The sequence below is a fragment of the Pterocles gutturalis genome, unplaced genomic scaffold (assembly GCF_000699245.1).
Source record: "Pterocles gutturalis isolate BGI_N339 unplaced genomic scaffold, ASM69924v1 scaffold28066, whole genome shotgun sequence".
Lineage (NCBI taxonomy): Eukaryota > Metazoa > Chordata > Aves > Pterocliformes > Pteroclidae > Pterocles > Pterocles gutturalis.
This window is the reverse complement of record NW_010106481.1, coordinates 42,720-61,194: the sequence shown is the minus strand read 5'-3', so window position 1 is coordinate 61,194 and position 18,475 is coordinate 42,720. Positions and strand designations below refer to the sequence as shown.

Below are 18,475 nucleotides of genomic sequence, written 5' to 3'. Positions count from 1 at the left end.
CGCATACTCTTCAATATGCTGAGGATGCTTTGGGCTGTCACACCAGAAATAATACAGCAACTCTACTGGAGCTATGGGAACTGGTCCAGATATACACTGGTATGAGAAAAGAAGTAACGTATCAGTTTTCCATCCAGGACTAGTGTGCATATGTTTGCACATACAGGAAGAGCAGCAGCAATAGCAATATAGTAATTGCTAGCAGGGAAATATGCATGCTCTGAAGCCAAAGCCGGATACCCATACCAAGATCCTGTCATCAGTTATCCTCTGCTGCACATACACATATGTATCATGGGGTTTTATGGTCTTTGTTATTTTACTCCAGGTTGGAGATGGGAACCCCCTTAGGCTTTGGAAAGCCTCAGTGGAAGTTGAAGCCCCTCCATCAGTTGTTCTGAACCGAGTGCTAAGAGAACGTCACCTCTGGGATGAGGACTTCTTGCAGTGGAAGGTGGTTGAGAGCCTGGACAAGCAGACAGAAGTCTACCAGTATGTTTTGAACAGCATGGCTCCCCATCCCATCAGAGATTTTGTTGTTCTAAGGTAAGCTAAGGGCAGTTCTCCAGTACCTTTGCTTCCTGCAGTGCATAAAAGGAAGACCTGGTCTTATCTCAGCCTTTACATCTGTATAATTGTGCTTCAAGAACTCTACTTTGGGGCAGCAGTGTTGATTTCTCAAACTGAATTAAAATTGTACACCTAGAGCATGCTGACCTTTTCTTCAATGTAATTTGAGCAGCACATACTCCTGAGGCCATAAATATAATTTCTTCCTTAGAACAGAGGTCTGATAATAGCTGCCGTTCTCTTAGCTTTGTTTGTTGTCAAAACAGTGCAGATAGAACCCAATTGTTTTTTACACTGCTTTTGCTGTTCTCTGCGGAATGTTTGATGTTTAAGAGCCAAATGTTTAGTAGAGAAGATAGTGATGCTTTTAAGCTAAGGTTGTTATATGGTATCTATATAAGTTGTTATTTTAGATTTGCAGTTGGAGTCTTTGTAGACCACGAAATGCTAACCTGTAAAAATCCTAGTGTGGAAATGAACAGAAAGAGGCAGTTCATAAGTACTCTGACTGTCTTCCAGGGGATGACATCTCTTAAGTAAACATATAGCTGTGTATCAATATTCTAAATTCAGTCCCAGTTCTGCCCTTCTCTATTTGCCTGTACAGAACAGACAAAATAGATTCCTCTTATGCACCTTCTGCCTTTGAAATCTTAGCCCTTTGCTTGCTGGGAACTATTGTGGAGCTGCTGACATATTTCACTTACAGGGTCAGTCCTACAGTTACTTATTTCAGGATGATTTTGTGCATTCCCGTTCTTGGTGTCTGCTTGCTTTGATTGAAATGATGTGCCAGAGAAATACTAAGCAGTTTTGACAAAGGAAATAGTCCAGTGAGTCAGAATTATATTAGAGGGAACAAAGATTGAAGGAAAAAGATGAGCGCTATAAAAAAAAAATTGTAATAGTACATCCCTTCTATGAACTTTAGTATTCTCTTAGAGAATGATAACATGCAGATATTGTCGGTATAAAAGAAGAATAATTTTGAACTCTTGGGGAAGATTTGAAAAATATTTTCTCTAAGTTCTTTATAATGTGAAAACACCAGCTCTCTCCATTACTCTCTTCCCTTTGCCTTCCCACAGTATAGTGGGCTAAATTATTTATCTTATTTGTATTATTTTATAATTAATATTCTTATATAATATTACTCCCTTAAACCAGTGATAAATTTGGCCCTCTGCATAGCACCAAGAAGGTTGCCTGGGAGTGGTGGGGAGGTTTTGATGACTGTAATTCTGTCCTCTTATTTGCCACTTAGTTCACTATTAGGCTTCATGCTGTTTTATGTTCTTTAAAGACCTGCTGTGCAGTCACATCAGTTAAAGAAAAATCTTGCCATTGAGTTCTCATTCCTTTCACTAACCCAGAATGACCCCCAAGGACTGGAATACATATCATAAAACTGAATCCTGGTGGGTTTTTAAGGGCTGAAAACTGCCATCAGGCAAATCTGTCAGATTCTGTTGTTTGTCTCTTGATTTATATCATTAAGTCTAGAGCAAGGTTAGACAGCAATATCACAGTCAGTTTGATACCTTATGATTGGTGGGAAGTGAATAGTGAAATTATAATTCACATCTGGGGACATGAATATATTTTAATGGACAGCAATTTTCCCCTTCCCAATCAAACTTTTGGCTGTGAAAGGATAGACTTAGTTGTTCTTTTCTTTTTTTTTTCTCCCTTCTTTTTCAATTTGGTAGTCATAATAAGGAGATTAGGCTCCCTTAAGAAGATTCTAATGGTAAGAGGATAGGGGCAATGTTTCATATGCCTGAGATCTGACACAGCTCTTGGCTGCCCTGCACAGGCATCACTTTTTATTAAAGATTCCTCAAATGTTTAATACTCATGAAGTATCACAGCATCTCTGTGAGTTAGCTGTCATGTCCATTTTTACTACTGTAAAATATTTAGAGAAGTACAGAAACTGGCTGAAGTCTGTATAACTGGGAATAGGAATCATAAATCTTCTGCAATCTTTGGGATACAGAGTTTTCCACTTCCACAAATGGCCCAAATGAGTGCCGCGTAGTTACCAAGATGATATGGTCACATCTAAGCACTGCAGGCACTCACAGTAGGTGGTTCAGCATTTCACAGTAGATGTGAGGTGTGATTTCCTACTCTCTGTGTGTTTCATCTGCCAGGACAGCTCATCATTTTTATTAATGCACAGACACACGTAAAACCTTCTGAAGACAGTATCTTCCTGCATTGTCTTGAATAACAGCTCAATTTCATATAAGAAAAATGCAGAATGTTAAAATAATCTGCTGAAGTCCAAAATTCAACAGTCCTTGAAAGCAGCTTACCTGCTAAAACATAATACTTCCCAAGGCAGCATAATCACTGACTCAGGCAGTCATGGCAAGATGATGCACATTACACAGCACAGTGGGAGTTTCTCAGTTCTTCCTACAGCATAGAAAAGTGCATAGGCCTATCCTGTGAGATTCAAGGCAGATGAGAAAGATGTGAGACACCAGAATATGTAGAGAATTGTAACAGAACAAGAAAAAAAAATGTTAAGTATTAAAGTCTAGGTCTCCTGAACCTGGTAGAAAACTTCTGCGGCATGTCAGAGAGGCTAGAAAGTTGGGAGAAGGGGAAAGAATGAAATGCCTGACAGGGCTCAGAATAAAAATACATCTTAACAGGCCAGCCCAAAACCTGACTGCTTGTGAAAAGAAACATGTGGGTAATAAGAAACCAACCACCTGTCATTAGCTATTACTATTTCCCAAGTAAAATCTACTCAATAGTTCTGTAACAATGGTGAGACAGAACATGGTTCTATGGTCCAGAAAATGTTCCTTTCCTCCTATAAAGGAAAATAACATGGAGCATAGCTCGTGTTGGGAGAAGAAGTAGATGAGCACATGATTACATTAGCAGAGGCTGCAAAAAGCTTGCTGCTGCTTGCTACGTGGCATTGGAAAGGAGGAGGATGTTTCCTAGAGATGTCTCTTTTTGGGACTGACAGTGAGGAGGAAGGAAGCAAATGGATAAGTGATACTTTTGTGGGTGCCTGCTTGACCAGTCCCTCTAGGATAGTTGGAGAGGATGTTGGTTGAAATATTTGCTTGGGAGTAAACCAAAGCCTACCTAAAGAAATGGAGCCTCAACTTCACTATCATTCCTAAAGAAGTTAACATGAAGTTTTAGCCCTTGGCTATCACAATCAATAAACCATGTAAGACTCTACTTTGCAATTGCTGCTTGGAGTGTGTAGTGGCAAATGACCATCAAGCAATTGTCACCAGCCACCTGAGGAGACTTTCCTCAGCTGCTGTATGTCAGTGGATATAAGCAGCAGAACATCCAGGTAAAATGTCCTCCATTTATACTCAACATTACCAAGAGTATTGTACATTAATGTCATTGATTAAATAAATGCTCATCATTAAAGGACACTTTTTTTTTAATTCAGATGCCCTTGAAGCATTCTTGGAGTTTCAGCAGCCAGTGTAGGTGGTAGTGAGGATTTCTGCTTTGCTGAACTGTATTTGTTTTTCTGTAAATCTGCATGGGTGCAATCCAGCATTTCAGCCTTTGTTGGATGCCTTGTGCTCACTTTATGCCCTTTCCAAAACTTCTGTCTATCTGCAAAAGGCTGTATCGTGCCCTGTAAGACATGGTAGTTACAAATTCTTGTCTGGAGAAGCAGAACTTCTCCACCTGGAGCCTGCAGCAACATAGATGGGTGGTCATTCCACATCACGGTCAGAGTCCCAACTCGGGTGGGGCAGCAACAACACAATCAGGTGGATATTGTCCTTCAGGAAAATAAGGTACATAGCATCGATTGCAAGATCTTTCCCTGAGTCATTTCAGAAGGTGGGAGTTTTGGGGGTTGATTTGCCTCCTTGTGTACAAATGTATCCCCAAACCTCTGAGCGGTTTTTATCAAAATTATGGTACCCACTGTTAAAATTAATACATTTACAGGAGGGGATCTAGCTCTAAAATCTGAGTGTGGTAAGTTTCTGTGGCCTGTTTTGAGCAACAAACTTAGAACACAAAACCCCTCCAGGGATTCCTAGGACAATCCGGGGCATTGCAGGCAACAACAAGGACAGGCAGATAATAAAACTGTGACTTTAAATCAGCTTCTTACTCGTGTGCCTGAAAGTTTCATTACTAAAGTGATTCCATCTTGAATGTGTTGCTGCAGGACATGGAGGACTGATTTGCCAAAGGGGATGTGCATGCTGGTTGCCATCTCAGTGGCAGGGATTCCTAGGACAATCCGGGGCATTGCAGGCAACAACAAGGACAGGCAGATAATAAAACTGTGACTTTAAATCAGCTTCTTACTCGTGTGCCTGAAAGTTTCATTACTAAAGTGATTCCATCTTGAATGTGTTGCTGCAGGACATGGAGGACTGATTTGCCAAAGGGGATGTGCATGCTGGTTGCCATCTCAGTGGAGCACGAAGACGCTCCTCTAATGGGAGCTGTGCGAGCCATTGTGATGGACTCTCAGTACTTGATAGAGCCATGTGGCTCAGGAAAAGCCAGGCTAACCCATATCTGCAGAATTGATCTAAAGTAAGTATCCCACATGCAAAAAGCAGGTGTCCGTTCAGCAGATCAACAGCCTCCAGCTCAGGGAGGGAGGAGGTGTTGGGAACCGAGGACATAGTCAATGTAGCTTTGCTGCTTTGGAGTATTTCTGCAGTTTTTTTTTATCCACCAAGCTCATTTCTCCACTCAGCATCTACCACTGTTATGATGTGAGCATAGAAATAAAATCTGCTTATTTGATTACTGCAAGGGAGAACTTGAGAGTACTCTTAAAATTACAAGTATTTGAAGTCAACACCACCACTATGGGCAGCAGGGAGTAGGAAGCATGGCAAGCCTGTTCCTGCAGGGCATGATTCCTGAGTATTTGAGTTTCTCAATAATTGTCTTTCCATTTCTTCAGAGGACATTCCCCAGAGTGGTACAACAAAGGCTTTGGACATCTGTGTGCAGCAGAAGTTGCCAGGATCAGAAACTCATTTCAGCCTTTGATTGCTGAGGGACCAGAAACCAAAATCTGAGGAAGTGTTCCTGGGAGCATGTGAGCATAAATGGGGGTCTAGCAGGGAACAGGAAGGCTGAAAGCAAAGATCTTATTTAAGCTACAGAAGTATGACCAGACCTGGGTCTGTACAAAGGTGAAACAAATTTTATAGGAAAGTTCTCTAATTCTGGAGACTTACTTCCCTCCTCCCACATCCCTTCTGTATTAATTTCAATTATTGAAGTAAACATTTCTTCAGAGAGCTTTTATCATTATTACTTTAAAGTCAGTCTATTGTCATTACTTGTGTGTTACAGAACGCTGGTATTTAAAGGCTTCTAAGAAGCATATTTTAATTGTAAATAAATTATGTACATTATGTATATATTTATCTATATTATATCTATCTATATATATGTATATGTATAAATTAATTATTTTGTATATTACTCAGTACAGATCACATGCATCAGTTGGACCTTAAATGAATCTGTCATTTGTTTCTTAGTGTGTCACTGCTACATAAGCTGTGTTTGCTGTTATCACAGGGCTACCCGGCATAATCCATGTGGTAACAGAAACACCTGTTCTCAGATTTGTTTTGTGTTTGTGTGTGCTGTGAGAAGGTACCTAGAAATAGATGTAGGAAGAACTAGAAGAACTAAGGAGGAAGAAGGTTACTGTATGTTTAAAAATAGTGAGGAGTGGATTAGTTTCACCAAATAAAATACATGGAAATGTACTTGAGACAGAAATTTTGAAGGCCACTTATATTCAGCTGCAGAAAGCTTGTGACTGTTAGTACGAGGTGTTGAAAACTTACCTATTGCCTTAATTAATGGTGTACCTGCCACTAGAGAACCTCGCTATGTGCAGCGTTCAAAGTAACGGCTCATTCTTGGAGAGTATAAGGTAACGCTGTGTGTACTGAGGTGTTTGAAATCAGACTGCTAAGTTATTAAGCTGTAAATCTTTTTCTTTTTAGCATTTTGTCTAGGTTCTGAGTAAGTGTTTCTGTGTTGTTCTTTCCTTCTCCCATAGAGATGGCTAACTGTTAAGAAACTCCAAAGCAGATTTTCCACATCCAGTGGACACAAAGACATGCAGAATGAATGCCATGCCTTTTAATATTCTTACTATATAAATAACTAAACTTTTTTAAGCTTTTAAACACATCTTGGAGATTTGAAAAACTAAATGTAGACTATGCTTGAAAAGATTGCTTTTATAATAACAGCAAGCATTTTCATATTATATTGCACTGATCTGCATGATCCTGCATCTGTAAGCATTGGTGGGAGCAGGATTAGCCCCGAACTATGAGGAGTAGGAGCCATTTAAGCATATTATTTCATTTTCAGGGACCTATTATTTTGCTAATGGAAGAATGCTGTAAAAGTAATAATAATAATTTGTTGATGCTACCTTTGAGGCAGGGTTCCGTTTTGTTTTTAACTAACCTAAGACCAAAAATTATATTACATCTATGATTCAGTAAGAATGTACAAGCCTGTTAATACTGTTCTTCATTAATCACATTTGTTCACTTTGTATTTATTGCTGCATAAACTAGCTGAGTCATAGCCAGTGTTTTAGCTCAGTCCTTCCAACAAAATCCACTAAGATTTAGTATGAGGTCAATTAAGCAGGATGCATTTCCTACATGAAGCTACAGTTTTGTAGCTTCAGTAAACAGGGAAGTCTCTTCAAAGGCAGTACTCTGAATCTGCCCCAGGTATGAGGGCTGTGGGGCAGACAACGGATGGTCCTTAATTGCTGCTAGAGCGCGACCCCATGTGCCATCGTACACGTGTGTAAGGGCTGTGCTGGTGGGGGACAGCCCTGCAATCCGAGGAAGCAAGCTGGTAAGAGCTTGGGGTAGACAGGGGCAGCATGAGCCAGCAGTGTCCCCATGGAGCAGCAGGACCTCAAAAAAGTAATTATCATCTTCCTCCATGAGTTGTCTCATCCACATTTTGTTGTAGAACTCATAGGATCAGGGAGGTTGGCTGCCCATGAGCTCCTGCCTTGAGTTCATGGCCAACAACAGTTGCAATGTGCAACTATTGTGTGTTTTTAAGTCTCAAAGACGGGGGAGCACTCAGACCCTCACGGGGCTGTGCTGAGGGCTGGCAGTCACCAGCCAGCTGCAGGGCACCACCCTTGCCCACATCCAGCCTTCCCGGGAGCAAGTGGTGGCTTGTGAGCTGGCAGGGCAAGGCCAGTCCCCTGGTTCCAGCAGAACCACCATCTCCGAAGCAGCACCTCTTCCCCAAATGCCTGTAGCCTTGGCCACAGGTTTCTTGACAGCTGTTTTCCAAAACATGAGCAATTAGAGCACTTCTGCTACATTAGTTTGCATAAATGAATACAATAGTGCCTCAGTATTAATGGATGCAGAATTTCTGGCCCTGGGAATGGCAGTTGTCTGACACTAAATCATTTCTTATGAAAATGAAGGGAAAACCTGGACAGTGGTTGTATCCTGTCTGACAAGTCATTGTGTAGCTGGAAGGGGCCCTGTGCCACTTGCTGCTGTTAGCAGGGTAGGGTTGTCCTCCTACCCTTGCAGAAGCTCTGTCATGTGCTTCTGGCATCTCTAAGCCATGTATAAATGAAATAAGATTTCTTTAAAATGCACATTATGCCATGTCTACCATTCAGCTACCACAGTATTTTGTATTGTTACATTGCCATTGAGAATACATTATGATAATTGCATTTTTAAATGTTATACTCGTATCAATACCTCATATTTTTACCTCATCTGTTGGTATCAGTCATTAGTTGTAAATAAATAATTGCAGAGTTGAATAAATTTGCATACACTAAAGAATCACATTTCCTTTGTGCGCTCATTTCATCCACTGGCATGAGAAACACCAAAGAAAGCCTTTGCTTTGTTTATTGCAACTCACTGTACACTAAACTGTTCTGATATGGCACCTCAATAATGATTTCGGGCTCAAAATTATATTGTTGTCCATTATACTTATCCTATAGTGTCCTTAATTATACAAGAGCTTCATGGCAAGGATTATGTTTTCCAAAGAAACCATCAAGCTAGGATGGCTGGCTTGAGAAAGGTAAACTCGGGTCCTCAGCAGTGTGTAGTCTCCTGACTCCCACTGAATTCAAACATGTTTTTGCACATATGTTCTTGTTAATAATCAAAGTGTAGGTTTGTAAGAGTGACTGTGGAACTAGGATGCTGGATGTTGGATTCACAGTCAGGCTTCAGCTGTCTCAAATCCATCAAGCCAGGGCAAAAGAGAAAAAGATGCAACAACAGGACAGTGATTCCTGTGGTTTGACCTAACACATATCTACAGATGGAGTAAAGGTCCCTTTGGATGGGCCTGTATCTCTCCAGTTCTCTCATGAATTACCAAAATAAGCAGAGTCTCAGAAAACAGGATGCTGAGCAGGGAGTCAGCTATGAGTGACCATCTAGGAGGGGATGAGCCTTTACGTCCCACCATTCAGGGAAAGCTCAGTATTAAACATTGGACAGAAAGGAAGCACTTTCCTCCAATGCTCTGCCGTGGCCAGCTGTGTAAGTCTGTCCTTTTTTGCAAAAAAATATAACATGCGATGTGCTCTCATTCCCTGTTCTCCCTCCTACTCGCCTACAGCAATGTCAGGGCAAAACAGACTGTCTTAACCCTAACAGAACTGATGCTTCAGCTCCTAGTATGTGCAGTCTTTATAATGTTGAGTTCTTGGGCATCCATCCTTTTTACAACACCTTGCAGGAGTGACCAGCAAGGCATCCCGTCATTTGATGCACTTGCTCTGCAAAATTGGTGTGAGCCTTGAAGGATTTTGGCATGCCTAAGAGACAGCAGATAATTGTTAGACAAGAGCACAGGCTGAATAGACTGAAATGACTGTGAGATGAAAATATTGGAAGAAATATCCAGAAGACTGCTGGAGCCTGCAAATCAAATAGGAGAGGATGAAAACTGATATTACTGCTCCAGCTCAACAGCGACATGGAAGAGCTGGGGAGTGAATACAGACCTTGCCAAACAGAAAGCAGCACTTGAATGGCATTACCTGCTCACAATCCTTTGGGGATTTAGCATGGCCTTGTCATGCTCTCCTTGCCAGATGTGTGTCCATCACAGCTGCACAACAGCTTCATTTGGATGGGTGCTAAGCCAGTCAGATCATGTTATTCCAACTGTTATTGCACATCATGGTGCATAAAGACCAGGAATACAGGGCATCAAACCCCAGATTCAGAACAAGGTGGGTGTTTGGACTTTGTTAAAACATACAATTAAAACTCTGAGGCATCTGGTTGCCCTCAGCATCACAGGTCAGTCAGTTACACTATGCAGAAAGCTAACATTTTCCTCCAAAGCAGCAGTGGATACAGAGCAGATCCCACCTAGCACTCTGTTGCTGTTGGACTGTCCTGCTTCAGTGTGCAAGAAGCTCCACTCAGCAAACACACAGGTACGTGGAACTCAAGGGCTAAGCTGGAGCAGAGCAAAGGGTCTGGGTTAATGATTAAACAACAGGGAAAACATTGCAACACTGCAGACAACTATTTGCCTGTCTTTTATAGGCTAATGCTGGGGAGGTCTCACACACTCCCAGATACCTTTCCTAATCCACAAGAAGACCCAAACACCAGTGACTCTTTATGCCTCTGATGAAGGTTACCCTATTTTTCATACAAAGTAACCTGGGCACTTACCTTCTTCTGCCTCTTTGACTCTGAAACTAGCATTTCTGTCCCACTACCTCACCACTGACCTCCCACAAGCAGCTATTTTCCACTGCTCTCTTCTCCTGTCTAAGCCCAGCTCTTGAGCCCACCATGCCCTCTCCCCCGCTCAAGTCTCTGCATGCCTGTCTGCAGGCTGGGCTCCAGCCTGCGCCCAGCTCGCCCAGCCTTGGCACACCGCTTCCTCCAGTCCCCGGGCTGCACAGAAGGGCACAGGGCTCAGCCTTCAGCACAGGGTGAGCATGGCCAGGCAGTCAATGGTCCCAGCCCCAGCTGCAACGGGGCAGTCAGGCATTGCCAGCCTAAGGACAAAACTCCAGGGTGAGGAGAGATTAATTTCTGTGTCTTTCCTCCAGGGAGGCAGGAAGGCAAGAGCAGGAAAATAACCAAGAGTCTGCGTCACAGCACAGGTGCTCCTCAGTCCCACTGCAACAAGAAGTCAGGGCCTTTGATCCTTTCCCAGGGGGTGTGTGTCTGGCAAGATGGGGAGGCTAATAGTAGCCGCCATCTGAATGTAGTGAACTGCTCTTTACCTTGAGCTCAGACCTGAACCAGACTTGTGTAGTTCATTGGCACAGTTTGCAAAGGAGACAGGATGGGGTCCCAGCTGTGACTGTGTTTCAACGTGGAAATACCTTTTTCTGCAGCGAGAGCTTCCGCTCTGGCAGGAGACTGCCCTGCTTGGCCAGAGCAGCTGCATGGAGCTCTGCTGCCAGCCAAACACACGATTACGGCTTCTTAATCAAAATACTTGAATCTGCAAAAGGGCACTGGGGAAACGCAGCATAAAACTGCAGACTCTGCTCTTTCTCTTTCACCTGCTTGTAGCAGCTCTGAGACAGACACATGGCTGAAACACAGAGCCAGCACTTGCTACAGTGGGGATTTGCAACAGCTTGCCATTTATGGGAGGAAATTAGCCGCAAGGCCATCTGTCCTTCCCCAAACCATGCCTGGCCTGCTCCTTTCTTGAACAGCTCCTTTTCCTTGAGAGCAAATGTATCAAATTACTTTTTTTTCCCTCTTAATTAAATAAACATGGAAACCACAGGTGGGGGAGCAGACCACAGTGACCCCTCCCAGCAGCATCTGCTGCCCAGCGGTGCCCTGCACGCCTGCAGGACAGCTTTCTGGGACCAGAAGCACCACAGCTGGTCTGGCTTGACCACAAACAGGGATTTCTTTTTTTTCCCCCTAGACTCTTTCAGTTTAGAGGTTTGCCATGGGGGTAGCTGAAAGCAGGGAGCTTGTTTCTCGACACCAAACGCTTGTCCATGTGTCACACTGCCGGCTGTCACTAACCAGCACCAGCAAGGAGCCCACCACGGCTCTAAGTGCAGACCACTCTGGGTTCACAGCTGCTCCGGTGTTTTGCTCACTGTTGGCCTGCCCCCAAGGGGATGGAATCTCAGAATGGGGCCTATAAAGAGCAAGATTTTAGCTCTTTAGCCTGGATTTCTTTTTTTTTTATGTCCCGTTCCTCCTGGCCCCCAGAGGAGGGACCGTGCCAGCCCCTTCCCTGGGCTCACAGTGTTGGGCTCATCACATAGCTGCTGCTTTACAAAAGAGGTAAAAAAACTGATTTAGGAAAAATCTCCCATTCTTCAGTGGCTGTGTTTGGGGATCCCTGGTGAGCAACAGAGCTTCTGGTGAGGAAGGATGAGGTCTGCTGCAGCTGCATTTTTCACAGCGCTGGCAGCTGTGCCCGCATGCGGGACACACAGACAGCTCCCTGCTGGGGCCGTGGGACAGCAGGAGCACCATTTCAGAGTCAGCTTTTGGCAGTCCACCTTTTCCGCTTCCCACAAGGTGCAAAGCCGAAGCCAGACTTCCCACCAGCATGGCACCAGTGCACACCCAACCCCACCAGCAGCGAACCCACCCCAACACTGAGTGAGCCACCACGTGTTTTATTCGCAGCCCCTTCCCAAACACCAGACCAAACCCCATCCACAATGGAATTTACCACCTGGCCATTACAATGCCCAGCCATGGTCTTACATCTTTTTAAGCTGGGGTTATTATCTGTTGGTCTCACTGCTGTTCTCTTTGCACTCAGAGAGGGGTCAAGACACTTGTAAATAACTGAGCGGTGACATTCATCTCACTGCTGAAACCAGCAGGACAGCGATGGAAAAGTTTGTGGTTATTATCAATGCAAATAAAAATAATGGTTGCAAATAATGAAAAATTAAATGGGTATCACTGGGCTAAGCCAAAATGTTACAACATGGCCTCCTTGGGCTCCTGGTATTTCTTGCCTTGGGCAACCTTTCTCAGCAATCACTGGTATTTATCAAAAAAGAGATACAGTTATTGCATTGGGGTTTTTCAAATAATTGAGTAATTTAATCTTTTAAGTGCCTCTGAGATCACTTGCTGTAATTAAAGACAGAAGATGAATGACTGAAGTACAAGAGCACTGGAGGACTTTAAAAATGAATGTGTCCTTGACAGCGTCTCCTGTGCATTTATATAATGATTATCCCACATTAATATGACCAAACAGATAAAAGGAGAAAATAATAAGAGCTCGGTTGCATTATTTTCCTTTCAGCCCAATAATAATATATATCACCAGCTGGAGGAATGTGCCTGTGAATACCAAGCAGGAGCAAGCATGTCCTGCCGAGTGCAGGACCCTGCCGCCTCCCGCTGCGAGGTGCAAGGAAAGGCAATATCCGCTCACAGATCCTGCAGCAATGTGGCAGATAAATGAGTTACAAATGTGTATAAAATTCACAAACTTCCATCCGAAGTGGACTTGGAGGCTCAGTTAGCTCTAGGAGAGATGACTGCAACACTGGCAGCTTACTTTATGAGCGTTTATTTTCTCAGCTTTTGGAAATAAGACCCATTTGATCCTGGCAGAGACAGGAAGGCAAAGTAATAACCATGAACAAAAAATCTGTAAGGCCTATAAATAGCATTTTGTCTTCTAAATAAACTATACGCCCTGGCATACCTATGTCATACCTTGGTATTTAGCTCCCCATTTCATAGTCCAAATGTAAATAAATACGTGCCTGACGAGGCAAGAGGTGGTGAGAGAGCTGGAGCTGGCCCTGCTCCGTTCTTCACGCAGCACTAAGCCCCTGGATCACACCTGTCCCAGGCTGGAGGAGCGGCAGCCTCCCTCCCTCCCCTCAGGGCACCCTTGGGCTGACCGGAGAGGCTGCAGCCTGCTGGGAAGCCCTCCTCGGAGCTTGCTCCCCTCCCTTTCATGGCAGGGCATCTGATGGCCTCCAGCTTGACCATGCTATTGCCTGACTACAAAACTTTGTCACCTCGTAAAACTTTACAGCGCAGGTAGTTTATACCGTTACACCTCTTGAACTAAACACTTGGCCAATTCACAGTTCCCTCCGGCAGGAGGAAAAACAGATTTCTTGGGTCAGGTGTTGTGCTTGTGCAGCCCCGCTGGTTTACAGCGCTGCCGAAAGTCTCTTATAGAGCCCTGAGCACAGAAGGCAGCAATGCAACAGCCAGCTCGCTGCCAAGAGCCAGGCCTCCATTTCAGCCAGCATCCCGCCGGGACATGCCGTCGGCACTCCTCTTCCTCCGGGCCCTGCTGCACATCCCCCGCAGGAGAGACCTGGGGCTCGGCAGGGCTCTGGGTGGGGTGTGCAGCCCAGCAGGACACAGCCTCGGGGGGAAGCTCCAGCTTGGAGACTCTTCCAGCTCCTCAGGGCCAAACAGGTGGGGCTGAGAAAGCACTGCCCAGATCCTCTCCTTCCCTGCAAGGACTGATGCCAGAAAAAAAATCAGTGAGAAGTACATTATACATCCCAGGTTAGCGGGGAAGAGTTAAAACTCATCCCTCCCTGCCAAAAAATAAACCTAAACCCTTCTTAGTAAGGAAGAAACTCTTTCCGCTAACAGCAAATAATTAAAGTAGAAACTAATCCAACTGGATGCGAATTTGCAGTATTTAGAAAACATTACCACTGTCATTCCCACTGCTTTGATCAGTGGCGGTGACAGTGACACCTCTCCTGCACCTCAGATGCACACGGGCCTCCTGGGACTTGGGCCAGAAATACATTTGGTTGAGCTCAGGAGAGCTGGGACGAGATAAAATGCTTTGTCGTGTTGTGTTGTAACTCTTGTGACGAAGAAAAGGTTTTTGACAGTAAAAGTCATCACGTAGGAGGTGCATCATTCAGTGACAAATATGGGGGGCAAGGAGTTTTCAGAGTAGATTCTTTTTTAATTTTAACAAAGAATACTCAAAGTCCCATGGCCCATCCCCAGACCAGGGGATTGTTCTCTCAGCTCCCTGGACAAGGGAACTTGCGCATCAGCCTCTGCCTGTGGCTTTTCTGCCCTCCTTCGTTAGCATTTTCCCCGGCTTCTCTCTGCCTCACTGGCCCTTTTGCCACTCCTTCACAAACACACAAAGCATCACAAAATAACAGCCAGCAAAACGTCAGCACCCACAAGTGTCTCGGCTGTAGGCCGAGACTTTCTGGTTTCAACTTCCTGGTTTCTTGACGGTCTTAATTTTCTCAGAACAGTTTGACAGAGAGTAGTGTTTCTGTTCAACTCATGAAACAAAATAAAAGCCTCTGATATGTTGGACCCTGCCACTTTCACCTCACCTCATTATTCCTTCTTTTTCCAATCTCTTAAAAAGGGGGGGGGCTTAACCCACCAGCACCAGCCGTAGCCGTATGATGGCTGGCAAAGTGTGGTTTGCCAACCCACGAGTGGCACGTCAAGGGTGGGAAGAGCTTTCTTTCCGCTTCCCTTTCCTCACCTCCTCTTCTCAGCATTGCATGAGTGAAGAAGGAACAAGACTTAACTTTCTCAGATGAAGCTGAACTCTAGCACCTAAAATTCACTTCTTCACCCTGAATAAGGGCATTTTCACCTAAGGGGTTTTTGCAAGCAGAATGAACAGATTAATTTTTCTAAGCGACTCAAAAGCACTTGTACGGCCACTGTCCCGTTCATTAGTCTCGTCCCTTTCTGTTCCCACTTCCTTTAACCTTGACATTGACTTTCCTTAGGATGTTTAACAAGGATGCCACAAACTATGGCTTAGTGCCATGACTATGCTGACAAAATCCCTCAAATAACCCCTGTGAGTAACTCTACTAGAATAGGAAAGCTGTCAAATTTACTGCAGTATTACTATGGAATAAGATATTGCAACCAAACACTCTCATATTGGTATAGTTACTTCCACAGGCTGTTTAAATAGCAACAGTTGTTCTAAAAAAACCAACCAACAAAAAATCAAAGAACCAAATCCCCTCCAAAGCCCTAGGTCTGCTGGAAAAACCTCTGTTCAGACAGGGGCCTCAGCAATCTCCATCAAAAGTTACAGTTATTTACGTGGCATGGAAAAACAAACAGCAACATAAACTTCTTGCAGAATTATCGTAACAGCCTCTCCTGGGGTACTCTGTACTTCATGTTGCAAACAGAGAGACTGGACAGATTAAACAGTAAGATCATGTTACAATTTGTTACATACAGTATTTTTATTTCAATTCTTATTGTTCAATTGCTATAAAAAAAAATGTAACATCCATTCTTTCATTTAGGAAAGACATCCTTCCCACAGTCACACTGCACAATCTTTTTAGGAAATAAAACAGAAGCTTTGCATGCACGTCACAAAAATATATTGAACAAAAATACAATTTTGTATTTTACAACATGTTTAAACTGGAGCACTGAGCAAAATGGGAGTAACATTTCATTCTAGAAGCACGGTTAAAAATCAAGAAACTAGTCTACATATCACATGGCATGTTAACATCCATCACATGCAGACTCTGGTGGCTTTTCAGAAAATAAAATACCATCCCACCCTGAGCTGTCTTTGCAGCCTGAATATGGAGTCCGCTCTGCTCAAAGTCCTTGCTACTGTCAGCACTTCTGCTCTGGATGTGATGGGGAAGTGCGAGACCATCACTCACACATGGTATTGAATGGCAAGTGCCCCACAGCCCACAGCCTGATGGCAGGAGGTGATTACCCCATCAGTTTGCATGAGCAGACCCCAATTCTCCTTGGACAGGTACCTAATCTTTGTCTATTCAAGGGCTTTTTTGTTGGTAGTGGAGGGTGATTTCTTTCAAGAAGACTGACAAGAAACTCACACTGGAGAGGCAGAGAGTCCTGAGGCAAAACCATACCATTATCTCCATCAGACCAGCCTGTATTTCCCCTGGCCCATCACTGTGCAATTCCTTCACCAAGAGCTATGCGTTGGCTGTGCCCAGGCAGCACCATGGGCAGATTGCTTAGGAGAAGACTTGGGCAATTGCTGTGCCCAGCTCGAGCTGGTCGCTGCTCTGCAGTGCTATTTTTAAAAACTCTTCTGAAGGGAAGATCACCAAAGGCTGCGTTATTTTTCTGGGCCACAGTCTATGAGTGGATGGGATCATACAGCTTTGGAGCAACAAATCCCAATTTACCCACAAATTAGATATCCAGCTGGTGCCATCTGCCTGTCGGTGGTTACATATCACCCAGCCTCCACAGGAAGAGCCTGTGCTGTCTCCTCTGTGCTCAGACTGCTGTTTCACACGTTGTGCTGTGGCTGGGCCATTAAATAGCACATGGCAGCACCTCACTGGATGGTTAATGGTTAGTGAAGGGTCAGGAGGGGCTGGTGCACCCATGGTCTTCCGGACTTGCTCTGCCCAGGCCCCCTGAACCCCTCAAACCCAGGGGAATCACGTATGCTCAGCTTTTCAGAAAGGATCAGCAGCAAAATAATTATAACATACATACACACACGCACATAACATACAAGTTAGGTATGACCTGGCTACAGTTGATATTAAATGAATGTCACTTTTTGTTACATATTGTGAAGGCATCTGACTACTGGAGTAATGTATTGCACAGTGATTCATTGCCATGCCATGGAGAAAGCCATCTGGCATTTCATACATTCAGGGAGAGCTGTTTCTTTGCAATCAACACTGCACCAGGCACCAGTGCGTAAATATACAGCAGTTTAAAATTTGCTCTTCTTCAGCAAATCCTATCAGACTATAAATAATTTTTATATGTATTTTTAATACTTCATCACTTACCCTGATTTTTTTACCTTCATCTCAATACCAAAATACACATTAGTATAAAAAGAGACCATTTTAAGCCTGGGACTAGAGGACAAATATATTAATCAGTATGATAAGATACCAATTCTTTTCTATTTCTATAGATTATTCAGGAAAAAATATAATCTTAAGTTACAAATGAAAATCATATTTCATATATAAGTTTTAATTTACAGCATAGAATCACAGGCTCAAAGAGCATTCAGGTTGAAAGGAATCCTGGGAGGTCATTTAGTCATCTACTAGTCATCTAGTAGATAAACATCACATTTAATACAGCATAATCAGCTTTAGTAGATAAATAATTCTTAATTAACACAGACCACATTTCCTTTAAAATATTCTTTCCAACGACTGACATTATTCACAAAGCAATAAAAATACAATTACAGCTGAAGGTGATGCAGGCCTAGAGTTAGAGAGCGGAGAAAAATGACCTCACCGCTTCATACCGAGGACACTCCTAATGCAGTAACTCACAAGGCGGGCAAAATAATGTAGGGGTTTTTCCGTTCTCTCTCTATTTCTACTAATAAACAATGTTGATAATATTTTGCTAATGTATCTTGCTGAGAGAAAAAATGAGAGGCCCGCAGACATTCAGTAATGCTTTGGAATGAAATGCTGTCAGGGCCAGATCCAGTTGCTCAAAGGAGACCCTCCGGCCAACCTGGAAGAGGCTTGGACCAACAGCTCCAAGATCTCAGACCCTGGCAAAAGCAGCAGTGAAGTGCTGGATTACTACACCAAAGTGCTGAGATTTAAAGTCTCCACACTCAACACAAATGGCATGAAGAGACCATCTGACTCAGTTACCCACAAGTTTCCAGCAGGTAGGTAGCCAGGCAGCAGCGGAGTGCCAGCTGTTGCAATAGGGTGGCCCAGCCCTGCCGTGTCCATGGGCGCAGGAACAAGGCCAGCCACACAGTTTTCTGACAAGTGAGACAGCAAAGACATCCCAGTTCCTGCTCTCTGCTTTTTTACTGAGCAAATCAAAGGGAAGCCCTTTCACCCTTCCCATCTCTTCCCATCAGCAGGCATGACCCCTGCCTGGACATGCTC

At 43.8% G+C, this 18,475-nt stretch overlaps 1 protein-coding gene across 1 annotated transcript in view; it reads left to right on the top strand.

Annotated features, from left to right (window-relative positions):
* STARD13 (StAR-related lipid transfer (START) domain containing 13) overlaps positions 1-5,627 on the top strand; it is a 37,559-nt gene extending 31,932 nt beyond the window's left edge. Inside the window, exons 11-13 of the mRNA XM_010087806.1 lie at positions 329-546; positions 4,954-5,130; positions 5,510-5,627. Coding sequence (XP_010086108.1) covers positions 329-546; positions 4,954-5,130; positions 5,510-5,627 — 513 coding nt within the window. The remainder of the gene's footprint in view (positions 1-328; positions 547-4,953; positions 5,131-5,509) is intronic.
* Positions 5,628-18,475: the final 12,848 nt, after the last annotated feature.